The sequence below is a fragment of the Pantherophis guttatus genome, chromosome 3 (assembly GCF_059756535.1).
Source record: "Pantherophis guttatus breed Tessera chromosome 3, ASM5975653v1, whole genome shotgun sequence".
Lineage (NCBI taxonomy): Eukaryota > Metazoa > Chordata > Lepidosauria > Squamata > Colubridae > Pantherophis > Pantherophis guttatus.
The window spans coordinates 78,444,529-78,467,997 of record NC_142065.1 but is presented as its reverse complement, the minus strand read 5'-3'; the positions used below and the strand labels follow the sequence as shown (position 1 = coordinate 78,467,997).

General features: G+C 37.4%; 1 protein-coding gene across 8 annotated transcripts in view; it reads left to right on the top strand.

Annotated features, from left to right (window-relative positions):
- TTLL7 (tubulin tyrosine ligase like 7) overlaps positions 1–22,495 on the top strand; it is an 87,187-nt gene extending 64,692 nt beyond the window's left edge. For all 8 annotated transcript variants that reach the window (XM_087889879.1, XM_087889881.1, XM_087889877.1 and 5 more), the window contains 5 exons: positions 1,695–1,823; positions 6,079–6,159; positions 10,595–10,755; positions 11,535–11,708; positions 20,509–22,495. In XM_087889879.1, coding sequence (XP_087746005.1) covers positions 1,695–1,823; positions 6,079–6,159; positions 10,595–10,755; positions 11,535–11,708; positions 20,509–20,623 — 660 coding nt within the window. In that variant the 3' untranslated portion in view covers positions 20,624–22,495. The remainder of the gene's footprint in view (positions 1–1,694; positions 1,824–6,078; positions 6,160–10,594; positions 10,756–11,534; positions 11,709–20,508) is intronic.
- Positions 22,496–23,469: the final 974 nt, after the last annotated feature.

Below are 23,469 nucleotides of genomic sequence, written 5' to 3'. Positions count from 1 at the left end.
ATCGGGACTCCTTGTGCACAGTCACTCATGCCTTGGTTACGTCACGCCTGGACTACTGCAATGCTCTCTACATGGGGCTCCCCCTGAGGAGCACCCGGAGGCTCCAGCTGGTGCAGAATGCGGCCGCGTGGGTGATTATGGGAGCGACGTGGCGCTCCCACGTAACACCTCTCCTGCGCGAGCTGCATTGGCTCCCGGTGGTCTTCCGGGTGCGCTTTAAGGTGTTGGTTCTCATCTTTAAAGCGCTCCATGGCTTAGGGCCAGGGTATTTGCGAGACCGCCTGCTGCTACCGATAACCTCCCACCGGCCAATACGCTCTCACAGAGAGGGCATCCTTGGGGTGCCTTCGGTCAGGCAATGTCGGCTGGCGGCCCCCAGGGGGCGAGCCTTCTCTGTGGGGGCACCCGCCCTGTAGAATGAGCTGCCTCCTGGAATACGATTGATCCCGGACCTCCGGACCTTCCGTAAAGCCCTGAAGACGTTTTTATTTCATCAAGCCGGCCTAGCCTAAATGGTTTTTAATTGGGATTTTAAATTTTATGGATTTGGGGTTTTAAATTGGGTAGCCAGTGATTTAATTCTTTTTAATTGTCTTAACTTTTGCATTTGTATGTTTTTTAATTTTGGCTGTTCACCGCCCTGAGCCCCTTCTGGGAGAAGGGCAGTATACAAATTAAATTAATAAATAAATAAATAAATAATATGTTTAAATATAATATGTTTAAATAGCACTTTATTCCACAATTCATAGGGCCTTATGCCATGCAGGAGTCATGTTGATATAGTGGGTCTTCATTTTCTTCTCTTACCCTCTTTCTGCCTTTCAGATCATGCTCTAGAGGGTTCCTAAACACAATAGAGAAAATTTGCACAGAGGAGGAGTTTGCAAGGAAAAGAAGCTATCCATTTACTTAAAAAAAAAAAAAAAACCCTTTCGCCGTGCCCTCAAAACGTTTTTATTCCAACAAGCTGGGCTGGCCTAATTTTTTAAACTTTTTTAATTTTTTAAAATTTTAAAACGGATATTTTATTTGAATAGCTGGGCCAAATTATTTAATATGCTTTTAAATCATTTTTAAATTTTATATTTTTGTGCTTTTACTTTTGGCTGTACACCGCCCTGAGTCCTTCGGGAGAAGAGCGGTATATAAATTGGAATAATAAATAAATAATAAATTAAAAAACCGTTCATAAGTCACGTTTTCCATGCTGTTGTAACTTTGAAAAGTCACTAAATGAATGGTTGTAAGTCGAGGACTACTTATACCAGCCCAGGAGGCTATTTTGAATGTACCATAAAAACAGGATAAATATGGCTTCTTAGCTTATTAAATTTTCTTCTTGACTGTATAAGGGTACTGTAGCCTTCCTTATTAATTAATCAATCTACATTTGTAAAATAAAGCTCCATAAGAATATATGGACTGCCTCTATGGATAAGCAGCACTAGGTCAAACTGGCTTCCATGGCTGCAATACCTCCACGAGGTCATAAATTAAAGTCTTGTGTTGTATTTATCTCCATTGTAGGAATAATGTTATTGTCAAGGAAGTTATTGTCTAGATATATTAAAGAGCTACCTGTTAATTCGATTTCACATGGAAAGAACTGACAAACACTGAATGGTTTTGCAGTCACTGGCACTGAAACAGAATTTTTCAGCTATCTCATACCTTTTGTCCTGACTTGGCAGGGTGAAATGCAGCCGGGAACAATGGAGCAGGAAGAATTATTGACAAAGGAAACTTTAGCCATTTTCAATGACATGAAGATACGATACCCAGGGAAAACAAACGAAGAAGCAGATCTAATTATTGAAGATGTAAGTAGCGTAGAAGAACATTGTCACTAAGGCAAACTTTAGTTGCAAGATGAGGTGGGGGGGCGTTGCCGAAACCTGCTTAGCAGTAGTAGCTGCTACACCATGTTTTTGCAGTGATAACTGAGCGATAAACAGGATGGGAAAGTGATAGACAAAATATTCTCACAGAAAACTTCCTCGGAGAAATCAGAGGTGTTGATTGATTTGATAACAGCATTTTTATCCCATTCAACTGCCAAAATGATTTATATGTAATCAGTAAACAAGGTACATTCTGCCTGCAGGCATATACCGTCTAAAAACCTGACACACTACAAAGTATGTGTGTGTTGGGGGTGGGGGGAGGGGGGAAGTGTAGGAATAAAAAAAGAAAAGTCTCTGGCACTCACTTATCAAGATAAACAGTAGTTCTTGCCATGAAGAACTGGAATGGAAGCAGTTTAGGGACAGAAAAAGCCCCTTGAATCTTGTTTTCAGCACCAAGTTGCATACTTTTTCTTAGCTCTCTTGGATAAAACCAAATGGGAGGCTTGTTTTTCTGAAATCAGTCCAGCACAAGTACAGACAGTTCTCGACTTACGACCATAATTGAGCCCCAAAATTTCCGTTGCTAAGCTAGACATTTGTTAAGTGAGTTTTTCTCCATTTTACAACCTTTCTTGCCACAGTTGCCGCAGTTGCTAAATTAGTAACACGATAGTTAAGTAAATCTGGCCTCCCCATTGATTTTGCTGGTCAGAAGGTCACAAAAGGTGATCACAGGATACCAGGACACTACAACTGTCATAACTGTCAGTCAATTGCCAGGAATCTGAATTTTCATCACCTGACCATGGGGATGCTGCAACGGTCGTAGGCGTGAAAAATGGTCATAAGTCACTTTTTTTCAATGCTGCTGTAACTTTGAACGGTCACTAAATGAAATGTTGTAAATTGAGGACTACCTGTATTCCAATCTGTAAACAGTGTAGATCATGGGTGTCCATGCATGTGCCTCATTAAATGCAGAAGAATTGTTTTAGGCCAGATATAAAATATATAATATAGTTAATGATATATAAATCCCGTAATATTTAAAGTTTTATCATCTTGTGGGACTGCATTACTTGCTGTCCAGGGCCAGTGGGTTGGACATGCCTGGTGTAGATGAAATACGGATGACTTTTCTACCTGACTTGAGTTTTTCTAAATTCATGAAATATTTGGGATCTGGCAATGGAAACGATTATTTTCTCTTGGACAAATTATTGTCAATATATAGTATGTAACTTGGCTTGTTTGTCTGAGCTATATAATTTTTGCAAACTAACAGCTTACATATTGGGTTAGGGTTAGGTTTACACAGCTTACATGTTGGGGAAGCTTCAGTATAAACTAGTCAGGTACCATTCAGAAAATAATGGACTACAACTATCTATCTTCTCAACTATTGCATGTCTTTGTTATAGCAGATTTGCAGATCAAAAACCTATGCCACAATCAACTGATTATTCTTTAAGATGACACAGAATCCTTTATGTATGTTCCATAGCTACTACACCGGACTGCTTTTCAATTAATAGCAACTTTTGGAAAGATTAGATCTTTATTGCTTTTTTTTTTTTTTTTTGGTGTGGGTGGGGAAAAAGGCATCGGAATATAATTTTTTTTTTTTAAAAAAATTGATTTATATGCCGCCCTTCTCCGGAGACTCAGGGCGGCTTACAATGCGTTAAGCAATAGCCTTTATACTTTTGTATATTTATACAAAGTCAGCTTATTGCCCCCACAAACTGGGTCCTCATTTTACCTACCTTAGAAAGGATGGAAAGCTGAGTCAACCTTGAGCCTGGTGAGATTCGAACTTACAGTAATTGCAGGCAGCTGGTGTTAATCACAATGCTTTTAATCTGCTGAGCCACCAGGCCCTTTATTTAAACAATTTAAATTGTTGGAAGTTTCCATCCTTGGTGGAGGGAGGAGAATATGAAACTTCTTTATTTTCACATGTAAATTATCATCAATATTGTTAGTCTTTCAGCATATTCCTTTTAAAATAACATATTTGTGCCATCTAGTGGCACAACTGGAAGAGTACTCAGCAGAATTACCTATAGCACAGTGTTTTAAAATAATGTTTATGTTGCAAATAAATGCTTTAACATCATGCTATGTTTCCAAAATCTTGCATTCCTATACCTGTTTACAAAAACGTCAGCTGTAAAACAAAACAAATACAAAGAACACTTAAGAAATTTCCATTTGAGCATTAGCAGATTCAGAAGCAATGGGATTTTTTTTGAATTACTAATTCCTAAATAGAAATATGCAGTTTAGAGCAATGTTTAGAAGAGGAGTGGGCATCTTCAGTCTATTTAAAAATGAGCCATGAGATAACCAGGTTTTTTGATGATATTTAAACTGTTCATGGTAGCAAATTCAAAATGGGATTGCAAAGAGCTCCAAAGAATCGGGTGCATAAGTCTCAAAATGACAAATGATGTAGAGTAAATAATGTAAGTGCAAAATATTGGGGTAAAATATTTGAAACTTTACCCCTACATTATTGTTACATATTAATGATATTAATAAATGTTCTATTAATAAAGTATCAACATAGCATGCAAGCATTCTATAAAAAGGAAATTCCATGCCTCAAATCATTAGAAAAAGAATTACTGTATTTTTTTTTTAATCCAGCAACACTCTTAAAACAATTTGGAATGCAAGATATAGTTTTATGACCAACCCTCAGCGATGACACAGTAGAATGAAAACAAAATTTAAAAAATTCTAATCAAAATTATTATGAGATGAGATCTGCTGAGAGGGGAGATACAGTTTAACTATACTAATTCATGGAAGGAAAATATGCATAAGTAGAAGGAGGTTTTTCCCCTTTTTTCAGTGTTAGAACTTGGAATCATTTTTAAAATTAAATGTGGAGGCATTCAAGCCTAATAAAAGAGAAATGATTTTTTTTATTTTTACATAATCTAGGCAAAATGGCTATCAAATATAGAAGTAGTCTTCAATTTAAATGGTATTTAAAGGATACTAGGCACCTTCATGGAGAATCCAGCTATTAATATTGGTGGCTATAGCCTGAATCACAGATAGCACATCTTAAATGTCATCTATTAAAGGGCAATAGTAAAAGAAGAAGATTGCTTTCCTGAATATGTTTGTGAGTTTCTTTTTTTTTAAAAAGAGTTTACAGAAAGAAAAAAAAAAGAAAAATTTTTTACAAGTATTTCCCCAACCCCCCTCCCTTCCTTACCCCCCCCCCCCCATCCATGTTTGTGAGTTTCTTGAATGCATATGATTGGCCAGAGTGAGCCCTTGACCTGATCCAGGAAGGTAATGTTTTTACATTAGATATACTTATCTGGCAGGTGAGATACCTTGATCACATTAGATACCTCCAGCTGCAAACACCACCTCTCTGAGATGTATGTGTTGTGGCAGTGCTGGCAGCAGATTCGGACAGTGAGTAGGTTGGGGAAGGAACATGGGTTAGTCCTGGAGTCTGAGGAAGGCTCGGATGAGGGCTCTGAGTTGGAGGCAGAGAGGGGGCCAAGGCCATCTGGTAGTTATTTGTTGCCTCCTGAGCCTCCGGAGTCTGAGATCAGCGAGGCAGAAGAACAGTGGGTCCCTGTTCCCAGTGTGTGCATGCACAGTGGTGCCAGAAGACAAGAGCAATTAAGAAAACAGGGTCGACTTGGCAGTAAGGCTTGGAGATGATTGGCCCCTCCCATAAGACATAAAAGAGGAGCGAACGGGACGTGAGCTTTTGCAGGAAGCAATTAGTTCATCTGGTTGGTCCAAGCTTTGGAAAGTTCTGTTTGACTCTGTGCTAAATTTGGCCTTGCCCTATATTTGGCAATTAGTTCTCTGGCAGCATTCCAAGGGAGATGAGGTGGGTGTTTATATACATTCCCCTGAAAGACTGTTTGTGAAGCCTTTCTGACTGTGAATGACAATAATTCACAGCTGTATGAATAAAAGAGATTTGCTGGGACTAAGATTGTGTTTATGTTTTAATTTGCAGGCAGTCCTCATATTTGTGCAGTAATGATTATAATGTTTTTAGTCTGGCATAATGGGCAATGTTTGTTTTCACAAGAGCAGACTAGGCGAGAAGCAAATTCAGTTGCATTTGACATGTGACAGTAGAAGAAATGAATGAGTGAAAGAATGAATAATATGCATAGTTAATTAATTAGAAACTACCTCTTTCTTCTTTCTAACTTTAATTCTTTTCTCTTTAATATAGATAATGGATAACTGGAAATACCATAAATCAAAAGTGGCATCGTATTGGTTAATAAAATTGGACTCTGTAAAACAGCGAAAGGTAAGAAGCAACTTCTTTTCACTCTAGATTAGCCATGTGAACTATTATTATTATTAGTCATTTAGTCATTAGTCATATTAGTCATTTGCTGTGTTAAGTCCTGCTAATACTGTACCTTTAAATTCAGGAGTCCTCCATATTTTTAAGAATGAGTATCAGGGAGTCAGTCAGTCAGTCAGTCAGTCAGTCAGTCAGTCAGTCAGTCAGTCAGTCAGACAAACAGACCTACTGACTGACTAACGTTTCTCCATTTCATCTGAGCAGGTGACAGATTCCAGAGTAACTGTATTGCCACCTAAGCAGAGCAAGAGAATTGCACTTTCAAAATAATAAAATGGCGGAACATGCTATCCAGAGAAATGTCTCTGTTTTCTGTTTATCTTTGTGTTTAGCAGTAATTGTAATACTGTGGAGCATTATTTGTGGTGTTAATAAATTGCATATTAAAATAAGAGCAGCCCTAATAGGAAAAACATATTTTGTTCAAATCAATATAAATAATTTAATAATGAAATCCATCATCTTGACAATTGATTTAATCTAAATCCAAAGTTTTTACATCACAATGTAAGTCTAGGTAAAGTAACTGCACCATCAGGTTGCTCAAAAGCAAGCATATCAAGACACAACATTAAGGACAAAATGCACTTCCACAATGCGTTTTGCACTCTGAACAGTTGGTGCACAATTACACTATTGATCAATTGGCACAGATAATATTTTGGTGCAGTTGTCAGTCCTGTGTAGCTGATTCTTATTTCAAATGACATTTTCTCCTCTATGATGTCTCCTCTTGTTTGCTTGCAACTTCCTCTTCCTTATTGAAGTGTCTTCTTCATATATGTATCTATATTCAGGTGTGCAAGCATCATCCTTTTATAATTAGAACTTGGCTATGATCCAATTACTTATGCTGCCTTAAAAATCCCCACGGTGAGGGAAGGGAGGAGGAAGGACTGATGTAAAGCTGTTCTTTTGCACACATCTCTTTATACTTCTCCATTGGTAGATCATTTCCTTCCACTTTCTTCTCCTTCCTTCTCTTGGAGAAGGAAAGTGAAGTATTCAAGCTATTGCCACCTAAACATCAGTGGTGGGTTGCCCCCGGTTCGGACCGGTTCTATAGAACCAGTAGTAAAACTGGCAGGAGGCTCCGCCCACTGACCATGACGTCATCAGAAGCGATCTGCGCATGCGCAGAAGCGTGCGTGCGTGCGTGATCCCATTGCGAACCAGTAGTAAAGGTAAGTAGAACCCACCCCTGCTAAACATGTACCAGCATGGAATGTCACTATCCCTACAGTCTCCAGAATTAACATGTCAAAAAATAAGGAATATTTGTGCTGTTTCATTTTTCCTTAACTACTTGTTCCTACAATTGTGCTTCAAACTAGTCCCACGCTTGAAACCATTCCAACTTATATTTTCCTGTAGATGTTTAAGGAGACCCCATAAGGAGATTAAGGAGACCCCATAAAAAAATCATCATATTTCACCAGCTTTCATCTACTGATTTGAGTGATATTTCAAATACATTGGTTAGGTCAGGATGACATACACTATTAGATCGCTGTGTAGAAAGTGTGTTCTTTTGGAGAAAATATGCCTGATACTGGGAGAATGAATGTTATCTGAAGTACTATTAACTTCTTAACTTCTTTTGGCAAGGAGACAGTTCTACAGGCTTCCCTGTATTTAAACCTAATCTTGTTTTTAAGATTATCTTTGACACTGACATTGCAGTTTGCATTGTGCACTCAGACAGTGTGTGAGTACACACTGTGACACTATTGGAAAAATCAATGCTTTTTATAGGAGCAAGGGCAAGTGCTTAAAAAAAAGGAAAGAAAATCAAAGAGAAAGTGGCAGTATAAAAAATATATTTTTGCAAGATATCGGTTAAGGACAATATATGGCAATTATGACAAATCAGAAGTACAAACCAATATTTTGGTATATATCCATTTTAAGGATTAAGTTAATGGAAAAGTTGTGTCTGTGGCCAGACTTACTCTGCCGTACAAAAAGTTGGCAGATAAGATAGAAGGGGTTTTGGTAGCCATATCATGTGTGGGGGTTGGTCAGGGGTGGGTTCTACTCACCTTTACTTTGGGTTTGCAATGGGGCCGTGCGCACGTGCTTGCTTCACTCGCATGCACGCACGCTCTTCTGCGCATGCACAGAAGTGTTCTGATGATGTCAGGGTCAGTGGGCGGAGCCTCCCTCCGGTTTTACTACCAGTTCTATAGAACTGGTTCAAACTGGGCGCAACCCACCCCTGGGGTTGGTATAGAAACTTGTTTCTGAACCTGCTTCCATTGTATTAGATTTGTGATCATAATTGTTATGATTACATTATCTTGACTTGACGATTTATAGCCACATTCAAAGAAGAGTATATTTTTGGAACATGCTATCAATAGATTAGCGGAAGAGGTATTTGAGGTTTTGCAGTTCTTACCCAATACAAAACATGTCTGCAAAACCATGCAGTCGCTATAGGCAACACAAAACATCTCTGCAAATAGAAAAATGTTTTTTTGTCCCTGTAAGTCTTAAGTCTAAATTCAGTTTTACTGCATTGTGTATAAAATTACCTGTGGTTTCCAGGCATTTGTGCACCCTGGTATGTCCATCCTTCCGCTTTGTGCAGAATTTCTAGTCCAGGCATCCTTAAATAAATTTTCTTTAAACCCAGCTTTTATTTTAATGCATAGCCAATTAGCCTTAAAGCCACAAAATAGTTTCTGCAATGCTCTTATATTTACAGTTCCACATTTGATGTTGGGTGGAACATATTGGTCCAGTATAAAGTCTATGAATCTCTAACATTCATTTACAGAAAATTGGAATTGATAAGTTAATTGCAGCAAGACGTGGGTCTATGATGTCTAGTCAATGCTGAAAGGAATTGAAATAAGGTCATTACTGTCCTAAAGGAGAAGGACTTGGTTTCATGTGACCAGTTTTGATTTCTCTTCCAAGGCTCTGTATATATCTCCATCAGTGAGGTCTGCATCTAAGTGGCCACATGGCCCTTTAATGGGCCTGTCATATATCATTTAATTATAGAAATCAGCCTTTCAGATATTACATTACTGAGTGGTAAAGTACAGTACATATCCACCAAAAAAGAAGAAATACTTCAAATAGACTAACCGTGACTGGATCCAGGAGGGCAATAAAATTACCTATTTTGTTCAAATACATAAAAATACGGTACATAAATAGAAGACAAATTAAAGCTTCCATAAGAACAATTGCAGGTCTATTTTTTTAAAAAAGAAAAATTGATAACAGTAATGTCTCACTATGAGCCAGAAACAGTTATAAATAAGTCTAGTCGAATTAAACAAGAATAGTATCGGTTTCTATTTGAGATATCATATTGGCCATGCCTGTACTGCCATAATTTACTGGCTTCCTGTGTAATCAGATGAAAGAATTTACCCTCAAACCATCTGCAAGATATTTAGAAAACAATGAGAATTGTAGATGCTTTGTGTTTGAGAGCATTAACTTAGAGCTTAACTAGCTTGGATATGATTTTAGGTAGAAAAATAGAATGTACGAATAGTGTTAGCCTTATAGGAAATCAAAGGTGAATATTGAAGCACAGAAATGTCAGGGACTGTCTTTTTTTTCAGCAGGTTGAATTCAGCATTTGCTCATGTTTGGAATACTAGTGCCACGAAAATGTATTAATCAGAACATTGAAATTAGATCACTTTAATTTGTTTCCCCTTTTCTACATGTCAGGCAGTTTTTCTCAGTTTGAGGCACTGATGTACTGATTCAAAAACTTCTTCATTGTCATTATCATGATCATTTGAAACACTGTTCTGGAGGTCATCTCATGACATCAAAGATTTATAGCCAATCAATACTGCGTTTAGCTGGCTTGGGTTGCAAACGGGAAGAATAGGTTTCCTTTGAATTCAACCTTTATCAGAAAATGCTACATCTTGACAATCATGGTAAATGGAGTCAAATTTTGTAAATCTGGAAGCCTCCTAATAGCAGTTGTTTTATACCTCTGAAAATAGTCCTGTTTTATGAAAGAGAAGATAAATTAAACTTTAAATAAATAAATAAAAACTACCTAAATTTCAAGAAGTTGCCTCCTCCTTTCCTTTTATATTTCCTTTTATATTTCTGTTGTGGTTGTAGCGGTAGGCATTGCCTTATACCTAATAAATAATTTAGATTTGTTTAGAGTCACCTTGAACAGTGTATGGACGTAATAAATGATTAAATAAAATGTTTTTGATTAATATATTTGATGTAATATGCAATAAGTGAAGTGCTAAAAGTGTATTGCCTTTTTTTTACAAAATTGGTCCATCCTAGAACCTGTGAGGTAATTTTCAAGTTGCTCTCTAAACTGTTCCTTAAGTTTTCTTTATTTATTTTGTCAATGTAATCTTTTTTGTAGGTTTTAGATATTGTGAAAGTCAGTATTCGCTCTGTCCTGAAGCATATCTGGAGAGTTTCAGATGTGGAATGTTTACATTTATACCGACTTTTTAACCGTGTGTTTAATCGCCTGCTCTGGAGCCACGGCCAAGGCCTGTGGAACTGTTTCTGTAATTCAGGGTAAGAGTATATACACTCACAAAAGACAGACATGGAAATTGTTTTTCTTGAATAAAAACAAGGCTCTTTCTCGTTTGCAACTTTATTTTCCTCATAGTTAATTTAGTAATACTGTTTACTTATTTAGACTTTCTTAAAAATATTCATTTCTCTGTTTCTATATTTTATATTCTGAGTGTTGGTAAGATTATGGATGCAGGACTTTTTAATCAAGACAGAATTGCTCAAAGTCGTAGGCATGTTCTTTTGGGAAGTAGTGGTTTGAACTGAAATTTTTACACAAACACATACACAGACTTTTTGCTGCTTTGATCATTTGCTCAGCTCTCGTGTTCCCTAATCATCTGGTGGTCCATGGGCAACAGTCATCCTGGCAGGAGCTGCTCTGGAGTCAAGAGCAGAAATAGCTCCTATGTCTCCTGAATTACTTTGTGCTCCTTCCAGAGCCCATCTTGACAATGTTGCTGGATTTCAAGGGCACAGTTGCTGGGGATAAAGAAGAATACAATTCCCATCCCAAAACTCTGTTCTCCTCAAAAACAGTTCTACCACAGATACTCTGACTAGTGTGGCCTTTGAAATACAAAGGCTGAATTATTAATTTGTATTTTCCTATTTCCCACCAACTGTGAGTGAAACAGTACCAGCTCTTTACTGTAAACTAACAAGGTCATACATTAATTCACTTCCTTCTCTGTAGCTAAATTTCTCACGTAAAGATTTCAGATTGTCATTTGTGGCGGAAAAGCATGAGGTCATGTCTGTTTCCATGCCAACAGGAGCTCTTGGGAGACAATATTCAGTAAAAGCACAGAAGCCGTGACTGCCGATCAACTCCAGTGTTGCCAACGAATAGTTGAACTTTGTAAACAGTGCCTGCTAGTGGTTTACAAATACTCGTCTGATGTTAGAGGGACCATCTCTGGAATGAATTCTGATTGGGACGACACAAGGTATGCATGATGCTGAATTTTACATTTTGCGGTCTGATGTTAAATGCAATTTAGGGATGCAAGGGCATGATTAGGCTTCCATACTGTTGGATTTTGTTGCAGAATTTCAGTTGATACTAAACTTTAAATTAAAAGTTTAATTTAACTTTTAGTGTTTCGTTCCAGGGTAGTAACTCCAATCCAGCAGTTTACATGTGTTTAAACTGATTCTTGTGAGAGCCAGTTTGGTGTAGTGGTTAAGGCATCAGGCTAGAAACTGGGAGATTGTGAGTTCAGTTCTGCCTGCCTTAATCACAAAGCCAGCTGGGTGAACTTGGGCCAGTGACTTTTCTCTCATCCCTAGAAAGGAGGCAGTGGCAAGCAACTTCGGAAAACCTTGCCAAGGAAATCACAGGGATTTGTCCAGGCAATCTCCCATTATTGCACACCACTGAATGGAAGGACACCCACCCCAACCCCTTGATTCATATATATGCAATTTCTAGCTTCTGATTGTTGCCTAGACATTTTAGTGCAGAAACATAATCACTTTCTCCCCTTTGTTTTCCAAGACTTTGTAATGTAAAATATCTGAGGGGCACCAAGTTGGTGCATGTTAATATAATGAATATGAAATCCCAATCGAATAGATTGGTGTAGCATGGATGTAAATCTATACAAATCCTTTTTGGGTCATCTTTTTAATAAGTAGGAGAAGAGATCTATTAGAACTTTTCTCAATTTTGAGCTAATTTTTAAAAAGCTTGCACTGAGTGATCTGGAACAGTTTGACAAAGATTTCTTCAAATAGTAATAGTGTTCAGAATAATTTTCCATCAGCCTCCCAATTCAGTTTTGAATGCTTTAGAAAGTATAGTACAAGTTCTTTGCTCAAGACATCTTGGTTGATTGATTAGCATATGGATATTGATGTCCGGGGCAGTCAAAGAGATGTAAGGTCACACTGTACTTCTAAAAGAACAATAAACTTTACAAAATGGTTCCTTAGACTAAAATTTTATTATAATTGTCTAATTCTCTGAAGACAATATCAGCTTCACAACCCAAAGTCATTTTTTCTGTTAAATGATTATTTGGGCAAATTTAAGAGCAACAACAACAACCAAGGGCTTTATCTGCAGCGATTCTGATTTAACTTATAGAATTTGTTGCTATACATTGTAGTAGTAGCCATAAATTTTAATAATCCAGCTGTGGTATACCCTTCCATTTATTTTTGGCCATTGCTCATAATGATTGAGAACTTATAGGCCAGGCCTACCCCTGCTATATATTGAGTAGTTGAGAATTATAAGAATGTTATGATAAACTTAATAATCCATGCCATTTACAAGAAATTAAAAGTGTTTTCTCCAAAGCATGTAATGTGCCATTATTAGAAATGATTCTAGGCTAGCTGGAATATTATTTTAATTCAACAGACCTTTCAAAAAGGAGCAAAATTAAGCATAGGTATTATTTGTTTTAGAAATATAAACCCAATATAAATTACCTATAGAATTTCCTTACCATAGGGCCATAGTAATCAGGATGTGGTGCACCTTCGACATAGCCATGACATAGAAATACCACACAGCTCTGATTCTCTCTTACTTCATTCTGAAATAATTTTATTTGTGGTAAAAGCCTGTGCTACATCCCCAAAATTCAACATGTTAGTGATCCTGCCTGCCTTACGCCATTATGTTGGAACATATATATATATGACAAAAATTGAAATACATTTCCAGAGGTTAGTCTCTGCATAACTTTAAAAAAAAAAGGTAATAGTGTAATAAAAAATGGCAACATTGGATTGGATAATCCAGGTTCAAGTCTTCCTCTGACTAAGAATTTTGAGTCAGGCCTTTTTCTCTCTCAGCTCTTCAGTTTGACAGGCCTATAGTAGAGGAGAAAAGATAAAAAGAAATGAGATGCCATGTTAACCAATTTGAACTTCTAAGAGAAAGGCAAGATGTAAATGGAAAGTAATAGACATATGCAAAAATGTTCTGAATTCAACTCTTTTGAGCCCAAAATCATTCCAGAAATCTCTGAAATATACCAGTTTAATATACCAGTGTGGGCCTTAAACCTGTTTAATGTTCAAAAGCGCATTTTAAATTGAACACAGTTTAAATTCAGAATGTTTGTTCTATCTTTTTAATGTAGTAATTTTAATGCACAATAGTTATGCAATAGCCTTTGTCAGGAAAAAAAAAAGCAAGCTTCAGCCATTTGACAACTTTGAGAAAGAGGGTGATGATTGCTGGCAGGTGTCTCTATGGCTGAGAACTCCATGATGTTGCAGAAAATTTGCAGTAAATCTACTCCCTTTAAAGATCCACTCTGACTTCTTTCTTTTTGTTTCCTTCTTATAACTGGCGTTTCTTGGAAATGCTCCAGTCCTTAATTTCCAGTTCTGAAGTGTGTAATTTCTTTCCAGCAATTAACCACCAGACATTTGTTCATCAGCATTTCCTTTGGAAAGAACTGAAAATGTATACTCTCCGATTCAAAGCTCATATGAAATTATCATCAGGAACCTTCTTCTTCTTGTTTCCTCCAAGGAAAGTGCAGAATCTTCTTAATACCCTAATCAAATCTGCTTTTCAAATAAGATAAGGGAAGGTTCAAATCCTTTGAATTCTTTTTTTTTTCTGTCTCCTTTTCCATACACAACATGGTTCCAAAGAAAATTACCACCTCAGGTTGAGTAATTTGAAATAATCAGAACCAGATTTTGATGGGGAAACATCTCAAAGACGAACAATACTGCTGAGAAGCAATATAATTCAGGGCCAGCATCTTCAGTTAAGAAGACCTTAGTAGCAAGGCTGGGAAAAAAAATCTCTAATCTGGTTAGAGAGCTGTTATAAGGTAGGGTTGTAGTCCAACCGGTCTGGAAGGCGCCATTTATTTATTTGTTAGATTTACAGATCTGCCTTTTCTCTAGGAGTTCTGGGTAGCTACATGAACTCTCCCTTCATTTTATCCTCACAATAGCAATTCTAAGGAGGTAGGTTGAAAACTCCCAGGGAGTTTTCATGGCTGAGAGTAGACTTGAACCTGGACCTTTCTGATTCTCATGACACACCGCACTTGCTTTCACATCATACTGACTTGCCAAGTTAGAGAAAGTTGGGTTCTACATAAAGTGCTTTGACATCTTGATTCTTGAAACAAAGATTCTTGAAACATCTGTGACTAACTGTAGAGCATTTAAAGCTTAGGAAGATTTTATCAAAATGCTGCTCTTTATATTTCAAGTTGTCCTCACTTAATGACTGCAGTTGGGAGCAGCAACTCTGTTGCTAAGCAATATGGATGTTAAGTGAAACCTTACATGGCCATGCCAGACTTACCACCTCCGTTTCACTGCAGTTGTTAAGCAAATCATCCACAATCATGAAGTGCCACACCCTGTGACCACAAATTGCAACTTATCACTGGCTTTTCTTTTGGTGTTGCTTGTTGGAAGCTGTGAAGTTAGTCAATGGCAGTCATGTAATTGTGAAACATTGCAACACTCATAAGTTCGAGGACCAGTCATAAAGCTACTTTATCAGCGCTGTTGTAATTTGAACCATCATTTAAAAAGGCAGTCGTTAATGAAGAGCTACCTATAATTCTAATTTTTATATTTTAAATAGGTAATGCATCATAGCAATTGCTATGCTCAGAGAATTGCCTTTTGTAAAAATAAAAATAGTATAGATTTCTTCTCTGCAGTGTAGTTGTTATCTTTTTGTAGTTTATTCTCCTATCCTGTCTGAACTGAAAGTATTTAATAAAGTAGACTTCAAATCCTTTTCACAGGAGTTCTCGTCCAACTTTCCTGGCTGGATCCATGTTTTCTTTTCCCCCTAGTCCGTAATCAATTCAATTGAAATCCATTTTTATTTATTTACAGGATTTAAATGGGCGCCTATTTCATACAAAGACTCTAGGCAGTTCACAACAATCTGTAATTAAAAACATACCTTTCCTCCCAGGTGCCAGACTAGACAACCTCAGAGTTTATCCCCCCCCCACATTCTAGCCTGGTGCTTGGGGGACCAGCCAGGTCTCCCAGATGGGCTGAAAGGGTAGCAATTCCTCTGAACTCTAGTGGGAGGCTGTTCCAAAATATTGGGGCAGCCACTGAGAAGACATCCCTCTGAGGTTTCATCAGATGGCAACATTTAAGGGAGAGGATCGGGAAACACCCCCCACCCCCAAATCTAATCTAGGCAGAAACCTTTAGCTAGAGGTAGTCCTGCAAGTAACCTGGTTCTGTGTCATGTAGGGCTTTAAAGGTAATAACCAGCACTTGAATTGCAACTGAAAGCCAGTGCAATTCATGCAGGAGTGGGGTTACTTGAGTGTATCATAGGGTAGGGGTCCCCAACCCATGGTTTGTGGATTGGTACTGGGCCATGGCATGCCAGAAACTGTCCTCCTGTCTGCGGAAAAACTTCTTTCCACGGTGTTAAGGATATTGTTGTGTTACCAACCAGCAGAGTAAGTGCACAGAGAAACAGTACTGAGAGCAATGAATACAATACATACAAACTGGTTTAACAAAGCTTTTACTTTGTAGTGAAAAACAATTGCATAGTCTTTTAGTCAATCCAAGTCTTTAGCCATTCAAATCAATCCGAAGTTACAGATATCTTCTTATCAGACAAACAGTAGTTGGTAATAAACATCAATACAACACTGGTAACAAATCATGATGGTAGCATATCCATCCACGTCTTCACATACGACAGTAACAGTTCCAACCAACAAGTCAAGCAGCAAGTCAAGCAATGATGAGAGCATGTCCAACAATGACTATAGCTCGGCTTCCTTCTTATATACAGTTTACACTAGTAATTATCCAGTTAAGATAAGTGAAGTCAGCAGTGCAATGACTCAACAGTACAATTATGATAATTGCAGTCAGCAGTTAGTCAGCAGTCATTAGTCATTACAATGACTCAGCAGTACAATTACTCAGCATTACATTTAAAGTTACAGAATACATTTAAAGTGATAGACCACATATATTGCCTGGACAACTTGTTAGACTTATACCATATCCTAACACACGGAACCGGTCCCTGGTGCCCAAAAGGTTGGGGGGCGCTGCCACAAGGTACTGAATGCTGCTGCATTCTGCATCAGTTGCAGATTCTGATGGTCTTCAAGCCCCATGTAGAGTACATTGCAGTAATCCAAACAGGAGTTGACTAAGGCATGGATAACTGTGAGCAGGGCTTCCCATTTGGACTACTGCAATGTATTTGACACATTAGCAAAGGCAAACTTAATTTTGCAAGTGATTATTGTATATTTAGAAGAAATAGTAGCTGCAGCTTCTGGACAGAACCCGTAGAGTAATGCATTACAGGTAGTCCTTGACTTAAGGCCATAGTTGGGCCTGAAACTGCTGCTCTAAAACAAGGTAGTTGTTAAGTGAATTGTGCCAAACTATTTGATCTTTTTTGCTGTGTTTGTTAGGTGAATCAATATGGTTGTTAAGTGAATCATGCAATGGTCAAGCAATTTCGGCTTCCCCATTGACTTTGCTTGTTGGAAGTCAGCTAGGAAAGTTGCAAAAGGTTACCATGAGACCCCTAGATGGTGCAATCCATATAAATACATACCCTTTGACAAGTGCCTTGATCACATGATTCTGTGGATGTGCAGCAGTCACAGGTGCACAACTCAGTTGTAAGTGTGAGGACTGGATAATTTTCAGCATCTTCATAACTAAGACAGTTGCTAAAAATGTTCTTAAGTCGAGGACTAACTATACATATATTTAGTAGATGCTGCTTTGGCAGGGCAGAACATATATAGAATAGTAAGGTGTCCCTGTGGATTTTACTCTGTTAGTTGTTGCCAACTATAGGGGGTAGCACTCATCTCCGTTTCAAGGACATTGAGCCAGCACTGTCAAAAGGCAATTGTGCGGTCATGTGGCCAGCACAATGTCATGGTTTGCTGTTACCTTCTCACCAAAGTGGTACCTATTTATCTACTCACATTTGCATGCTTTCGAACTGCTAGATTGGCAGGAGTTAAGATGAGGACGGGAGCTCATCCCATTGTGTGGTGCTCGGGTCTCGAACCTGGGCTGCTGATTTTCCAGCTGAGAAGCCCAGTGTCTTAATCACTGAGCCACTGCGCCACATACATAGAATAGTATCTACATGGAATTAATTCTCCTAAACTGAATGGAAGTTTAACCTGTCATTGAGCCAATGATTTTTTTATTTTAAAAGTGCTAAAGTGGAGAATATACACTGCTCAAAAAAATAAAGGGAACACAAGCAGAAGACATTCGAGATCTGAATGAATGAAATAGCCTTATTAAATACTTTGTTCGTTACATACAGTAGTTTTGTGTTCCCTTTAGTTGTTTGAGCAGTGTATAAACTACTGTATGTAAAGAACAAAGTATTTAATAAGGCTATTCCATTCATTCAGATCTCAGATGTCTTCTGCTTGTGTTCCCTTTATTTTTTTGAGCAGTATATTTAGCACTCTTGGTTTGTTAATTTAGAAGCATGAAGACTTTAAGGAGGCATTTCTAATACCTTCATTAATAACCATCTTTGATTTCTGTAAGTTACATATATTTGCTTAGTAGAATTTGCTGGAAGCAGAGTGTTTTTTTAAAAGACTCTAGAATTCTTTAAAGCAATAGGTGACGATGTCCAGTTCTTTGCTATAACTGAGTATTAGATACTCAGTCACATGCGTCATGTAACTTAAAGCCAAATGTAAAAAGCATTTGGCAGGGCAGTGAGTTACTCCAAAACAAACAAACAAACAAACACAAACAAACAAACAAACAAACAAACTACACATAGCTAGTATTTTATCTTTGTTCATTGATGATCTAACATGAATCAACTTTGACCAAAGATCTTTGTTGCTTTTCATGATTTACTTTACAGAGAATTATTTGAGTATAGCTTGCATATTCACATTAAGTACTGTAAATACCACTTACACAGTTGAGCTAACCACTATTGCCTGTCAAAATGTCCAGGAATTTCTCTTCATTTCTGAGTGATAAAATGACATAGTAAAGACTTTTATGACTTAGAAGTGTCTTTAAAAAATACTCCACTCCTTCTCCTTCTCTTCCCTTGCCCTTCACAAAAAGCTGCTTTTCTCACTTCTTTCTTTAACTTATTTATTTTCCCCCTGAACTGTTCAAAACCTATAATTAATGTGTCCTTTCTACTGTGGACATATTTAATGATCTTTGCATGCAGCCTTAGGGCATGAATTCTGCCATTTTACACACTTCATTGGATTTGATCTGGGAGGAAAGGAACCTGAAATATAGGCATCGTTCCGCTAAAACAGGTCTTTGTTTGCAGCTCTTTCACAGGAAGCCTTTCATAACAACAACCTGGCTTTAGCATATGCTCTCATGGCATTTAATCATTGTGACTCTTACAGCACGGTGCTTAGAATTCATCATCCCATGATGTAACGTTTTCTAAACTGTGTGCTCTATTATGTGCACTAGTTCTAGCATAATACATTACTTGTAACGTAGCTTCCACTTAGGGTAGGTGTTATATTTATACGTTTGTAGAGCATCTAATATTTGCAAGCAATTATAGAGCGTTAGTAATGGGAAATAAATTAAAGGGCGATTATTAGACAATTTATGATAAATGATTGTAGGTTTTTATTCAAGTTCTGTTTCTGCTGGTGTTGCCACCGATTTAAGTATATAAATCAAGAGAGTCATTGATGAATGGCGAATGAGCGATTTGCTAAAATCATGATAATGAGGTGGTGGCTATATCACAACTTCATTAAGTAATGGTATGGTTTAGTCTAATACAGCAAAATTTGGTATTGATGTTTTTGGGTCAGAGTTTATGCAGGCAATAATGTAATAATAATAACAAAGCAACACAAAATGATTTACCCCTAAATTCTATGTCCTCCCTCACGCTGACCCTGTCATAATTTGGGATAAGCAGCATAAAGGCCAGACAGAATATGCACGTCCTTTTTAAAGAAAATAATGAGGAACAAAACAATAGAAAAACTATTGAGGTTGGAAGGCTTTTATTCTTAAATGGCTCACGTTTTACTTGCTTTTAAATCTTAAATGTTCTGTAGGCATGTGATGGGTGAGGAAAAGAAGTGTTATGATGACATGTGACGTGTGTGTATGTAACTGGTAGTACCACACTGCATGCATGGTGCACTTAGCACAATAGTGTGCTAAGCATTAAATATATATATATTTTCCACAGAAACCATAATTTCTGGCCTGAACACCAGGGAGAAACATGAATTCCAGATAATATCTGTAAAGAAGTTTGGTTTGTTTGATGTACTTTCAAATATTATATTTAACGTTGAAACTCCCCAATTTGGGAAGCATTTCCAAAGTACATAATTTATGTAAAAGGGCAATATTATTTAACGGAGTAAGCCTGATTGGGGTAGATTGTAGGGGTGATACCGAAATATAATTTTGTCATATTTTATTTATCCATATATTGAATTATTATATTTTATTCCAATTTCATTTTAAATTGTATTTTATCCAATTTGATTTTAAACTGTTTTTATCAGATTTTAGTAATAATTTGTATCTGGAACTCTGCACTTTGATATGGCCCAAGGGCTAATCAATAAAGTAACCTAACTAACTAACTATTATATTGATACTTGGTTGGTTATATTATGATTGAATCGTACAAGTGTATGTCCCTCTTCCTTATAGATTATTTATTGATGAATACTTGTTTGGCTGAATTGAAGACATCTGTTTAATTCTTATGCCTTTGTCTTTTAAACCCTTTTCTAGGTATTTACTACCAGGACCATTGCAATTCATCATGAAACCCTCCACTGGTTTTGGGGGTAGCTCATCTGGAATGACTCGCTCGGTTTTGTTTACATCTAAATATGACCATTCATGAAACTAAAAGGAACGTTATATTAATGGGCAATTCGCTTTATTTTTCTCCTCAAGTACAAATGTGTGATGGAACTGAACATAGATATTGTTATATATTTATTACCATATATAAGATGTAGCTCAAAAATCTGCTGTAAACGCATAACATTTCTCAGAAATATAATAAACCTTATTAAACTGTTTACAGAGGTACGTGAATGTCCACATTTGCTAGATGACTAAATAAATTTGTATTAAAAATGATACTTTTGCTGCAGAGGCACAGAGGGCACAATCCTATACTGGAGATCTCTCAGCTGAGGGGCTGTAGACTTTAGTAGACGCCCTGCTATCTGGTGAAATACCAGTTATGTTGCAATATTAACTCATGTGCTACTAGAGCTCTCTGCAGGCAGAGATGTTCTCTTAATGAAGATAATCTTTACAGAAAGGGTAGAGCCTAGCAGAGATAGGAGCTGAATAGAGGAGAATCAACCTTGGTCAAATCCCATACTACTACAATCTGTTGGACATATTCCCACAGAAGGTGCGGTTTTTCTCTAGGTCCAGATTTGTTACGTTCTCTCCCATTAAATTTAATGGGAGAGGGGAAATCCATGAGTGCATTGGTTGTCTTGCCTTTGTTGCCTATATCTGGGACATAGTGTGGCTCAAAACCCAATTATAGCAAATCATCACCGTGTATAAAGGCACAATCAATAGGTTAACCACCGTTGTGATGAAAGAGTATGTAACTTGGGGGGGTCTATATTTGATCTCATGTTGCACACATTTTAGAGGGCACAAGACTGAACATTGGGAAACAAGAAAAAAGCATTATGCAGAAGCAACCCTTTATGAAATACTCAAAGCAGATTGCCAACACTTCTCTGCCCACACTCCTAACTGGCGTTTTGCTTTGAGACATTAAACAGACTGTCAACAATCAACTTTGTTTCTGTGATGAGGAGATGGCAGGGCAGAGTCCCTCATTCAAAGAAGTAAAGGAGGAAGAAACCCAGACTACAAAGTATAATTCTGTGGTTCATTCCCCATTTATCCAAGGTAAAATGGGCAAGGTTGGCCACCAGATTACTAAAAGGAGGAATTAGTATACAATTGCCAACAGTCTCTTCCTGGAATATTTCAAGGCTCCACAGCAATATACTTGGGAATGGGAATACTGCATTGATAGCCAAGTGAATTAGAACATCTCAATAGAGAAGCTAATGTCTCAAGGAAAAACCCATAGACCCCAAACAAGGGATTTAAATGAAGGGAAAGAATTAAGAAAAAGGTGGTATGTGGCCATTTTGAATGTCCTAACCCTAATTTATACTCTTCCACATTGTAGGTCAGTGGACAGTTTACAGGGACTATTCTATTGGTGTAATGTCTCCAGGATTCCATCCTTAGCATCATCTGCGTATAGGATTGCTTTGCCCAACAAAACTGACCTTGCAGGTCCTGTTACAATTCTAACTTATTTTATAGGCAGAATGTCTTTAGATCTGAACTATTTATGTAAAGCTTATTTTTGTTTTTTGTTTGTTTTGTTTTGTTTTCCTTCTCTTGTAGGGAGCAATGTGCCATTGGGATTAGATGACAAGGCTTAGGGGAATAAAGATAGTAAACTCCTAAGTATGTTATTTCTGTTTCACAGTTAAAGACACTTGTATAAACGCCGAAGCCTAATGTACCTTTGGGCATATTTTTAACTGAAGAGAAGGATAAGAAATGTGCAATTTTTATTTTTCAGTAAGGGCATGCTGAGACCTCTTAGTTAAGTGAAGTCAATCCTCTGGGTAAATTATTCAAGACCATCCGTCTGATCCATAGCTTCTAGCTGGAGCGTTGTAATATTATTACTACTAATAAAAAACACGGGCAGCGAGCATTTGTATTGGCTCTTTTATTTGTGTGTATGTCTGTGCGTTCGCTTGTATATGTGTTGAGCTGCTTGCTTTCTTCAAGAAGATAATTTAGTTTCCAAGAAAAAGTATTGTACTTTCTTTCTACCATGTGATTGACAGTACAAATATTTTAAAATCCTTAGGATACTATCATATCCCTTTCAAATATTATATAATACACATTTGTAATAAGATACACTTCTGAGTGATGAAGTGGATCCCAGGAACTATAAACAATATTCTATGGATTTTAATGGGAAGCGTTCATTTCTCAGAAGGAAGGGGGGAAAAGTGTGCCACTGCCAAAGCAACCGTTACGTTACCAAATAAATTTATTTTTATTTATTAATCCAATTTAGCCTGCTTTTCTTCAAAAGCATTCTCAAAAAGAGCAAATCCAAAATCGTAAGTGGAACGGAGAAAGCCCCAATGGCTTCCTGCATTTGGGATGTCATCCAGTCTCAAGTACAATAGTGGGATAGTGGCAGATGGATTATTGATCAATAGCACAATGAAGGGAGAAAGTTCCATCAGCCACTTGCCTGAACATGTGGAAACTAGAAAGCGAGTAGATAAGAAGGGCAGCTATATAGTTTGCTTGGAGGGCCAAAGCTTAGAGGTCAAAATGAGTAGGATCAGATGAGCATATGCTGGCAGTCTTCTACTCAGTTTGAACCTTTCCATGTTTAGTTAAAGGAAGTGTAGTCATCTTAAATATAGCTTAAATATAGCTTAGTCAATCATATTTCCCTGTCCTTGACCCCCATGGGGTTTAAGTATCTTGCCACTTGAAAAGTTTTTAGAAACTTGAAAAATTATGCCCTTTTTTTTTTTGCAAACCATTGTCTGGATAAAATTCTTATTCTCAGTAAGAATTTTGAGGGTCCTCTCCCTCTCTTATGGTCAATATGATTGTTGTTAACTTGTATCTTAGTGTTTTCCAGATATACAGTAC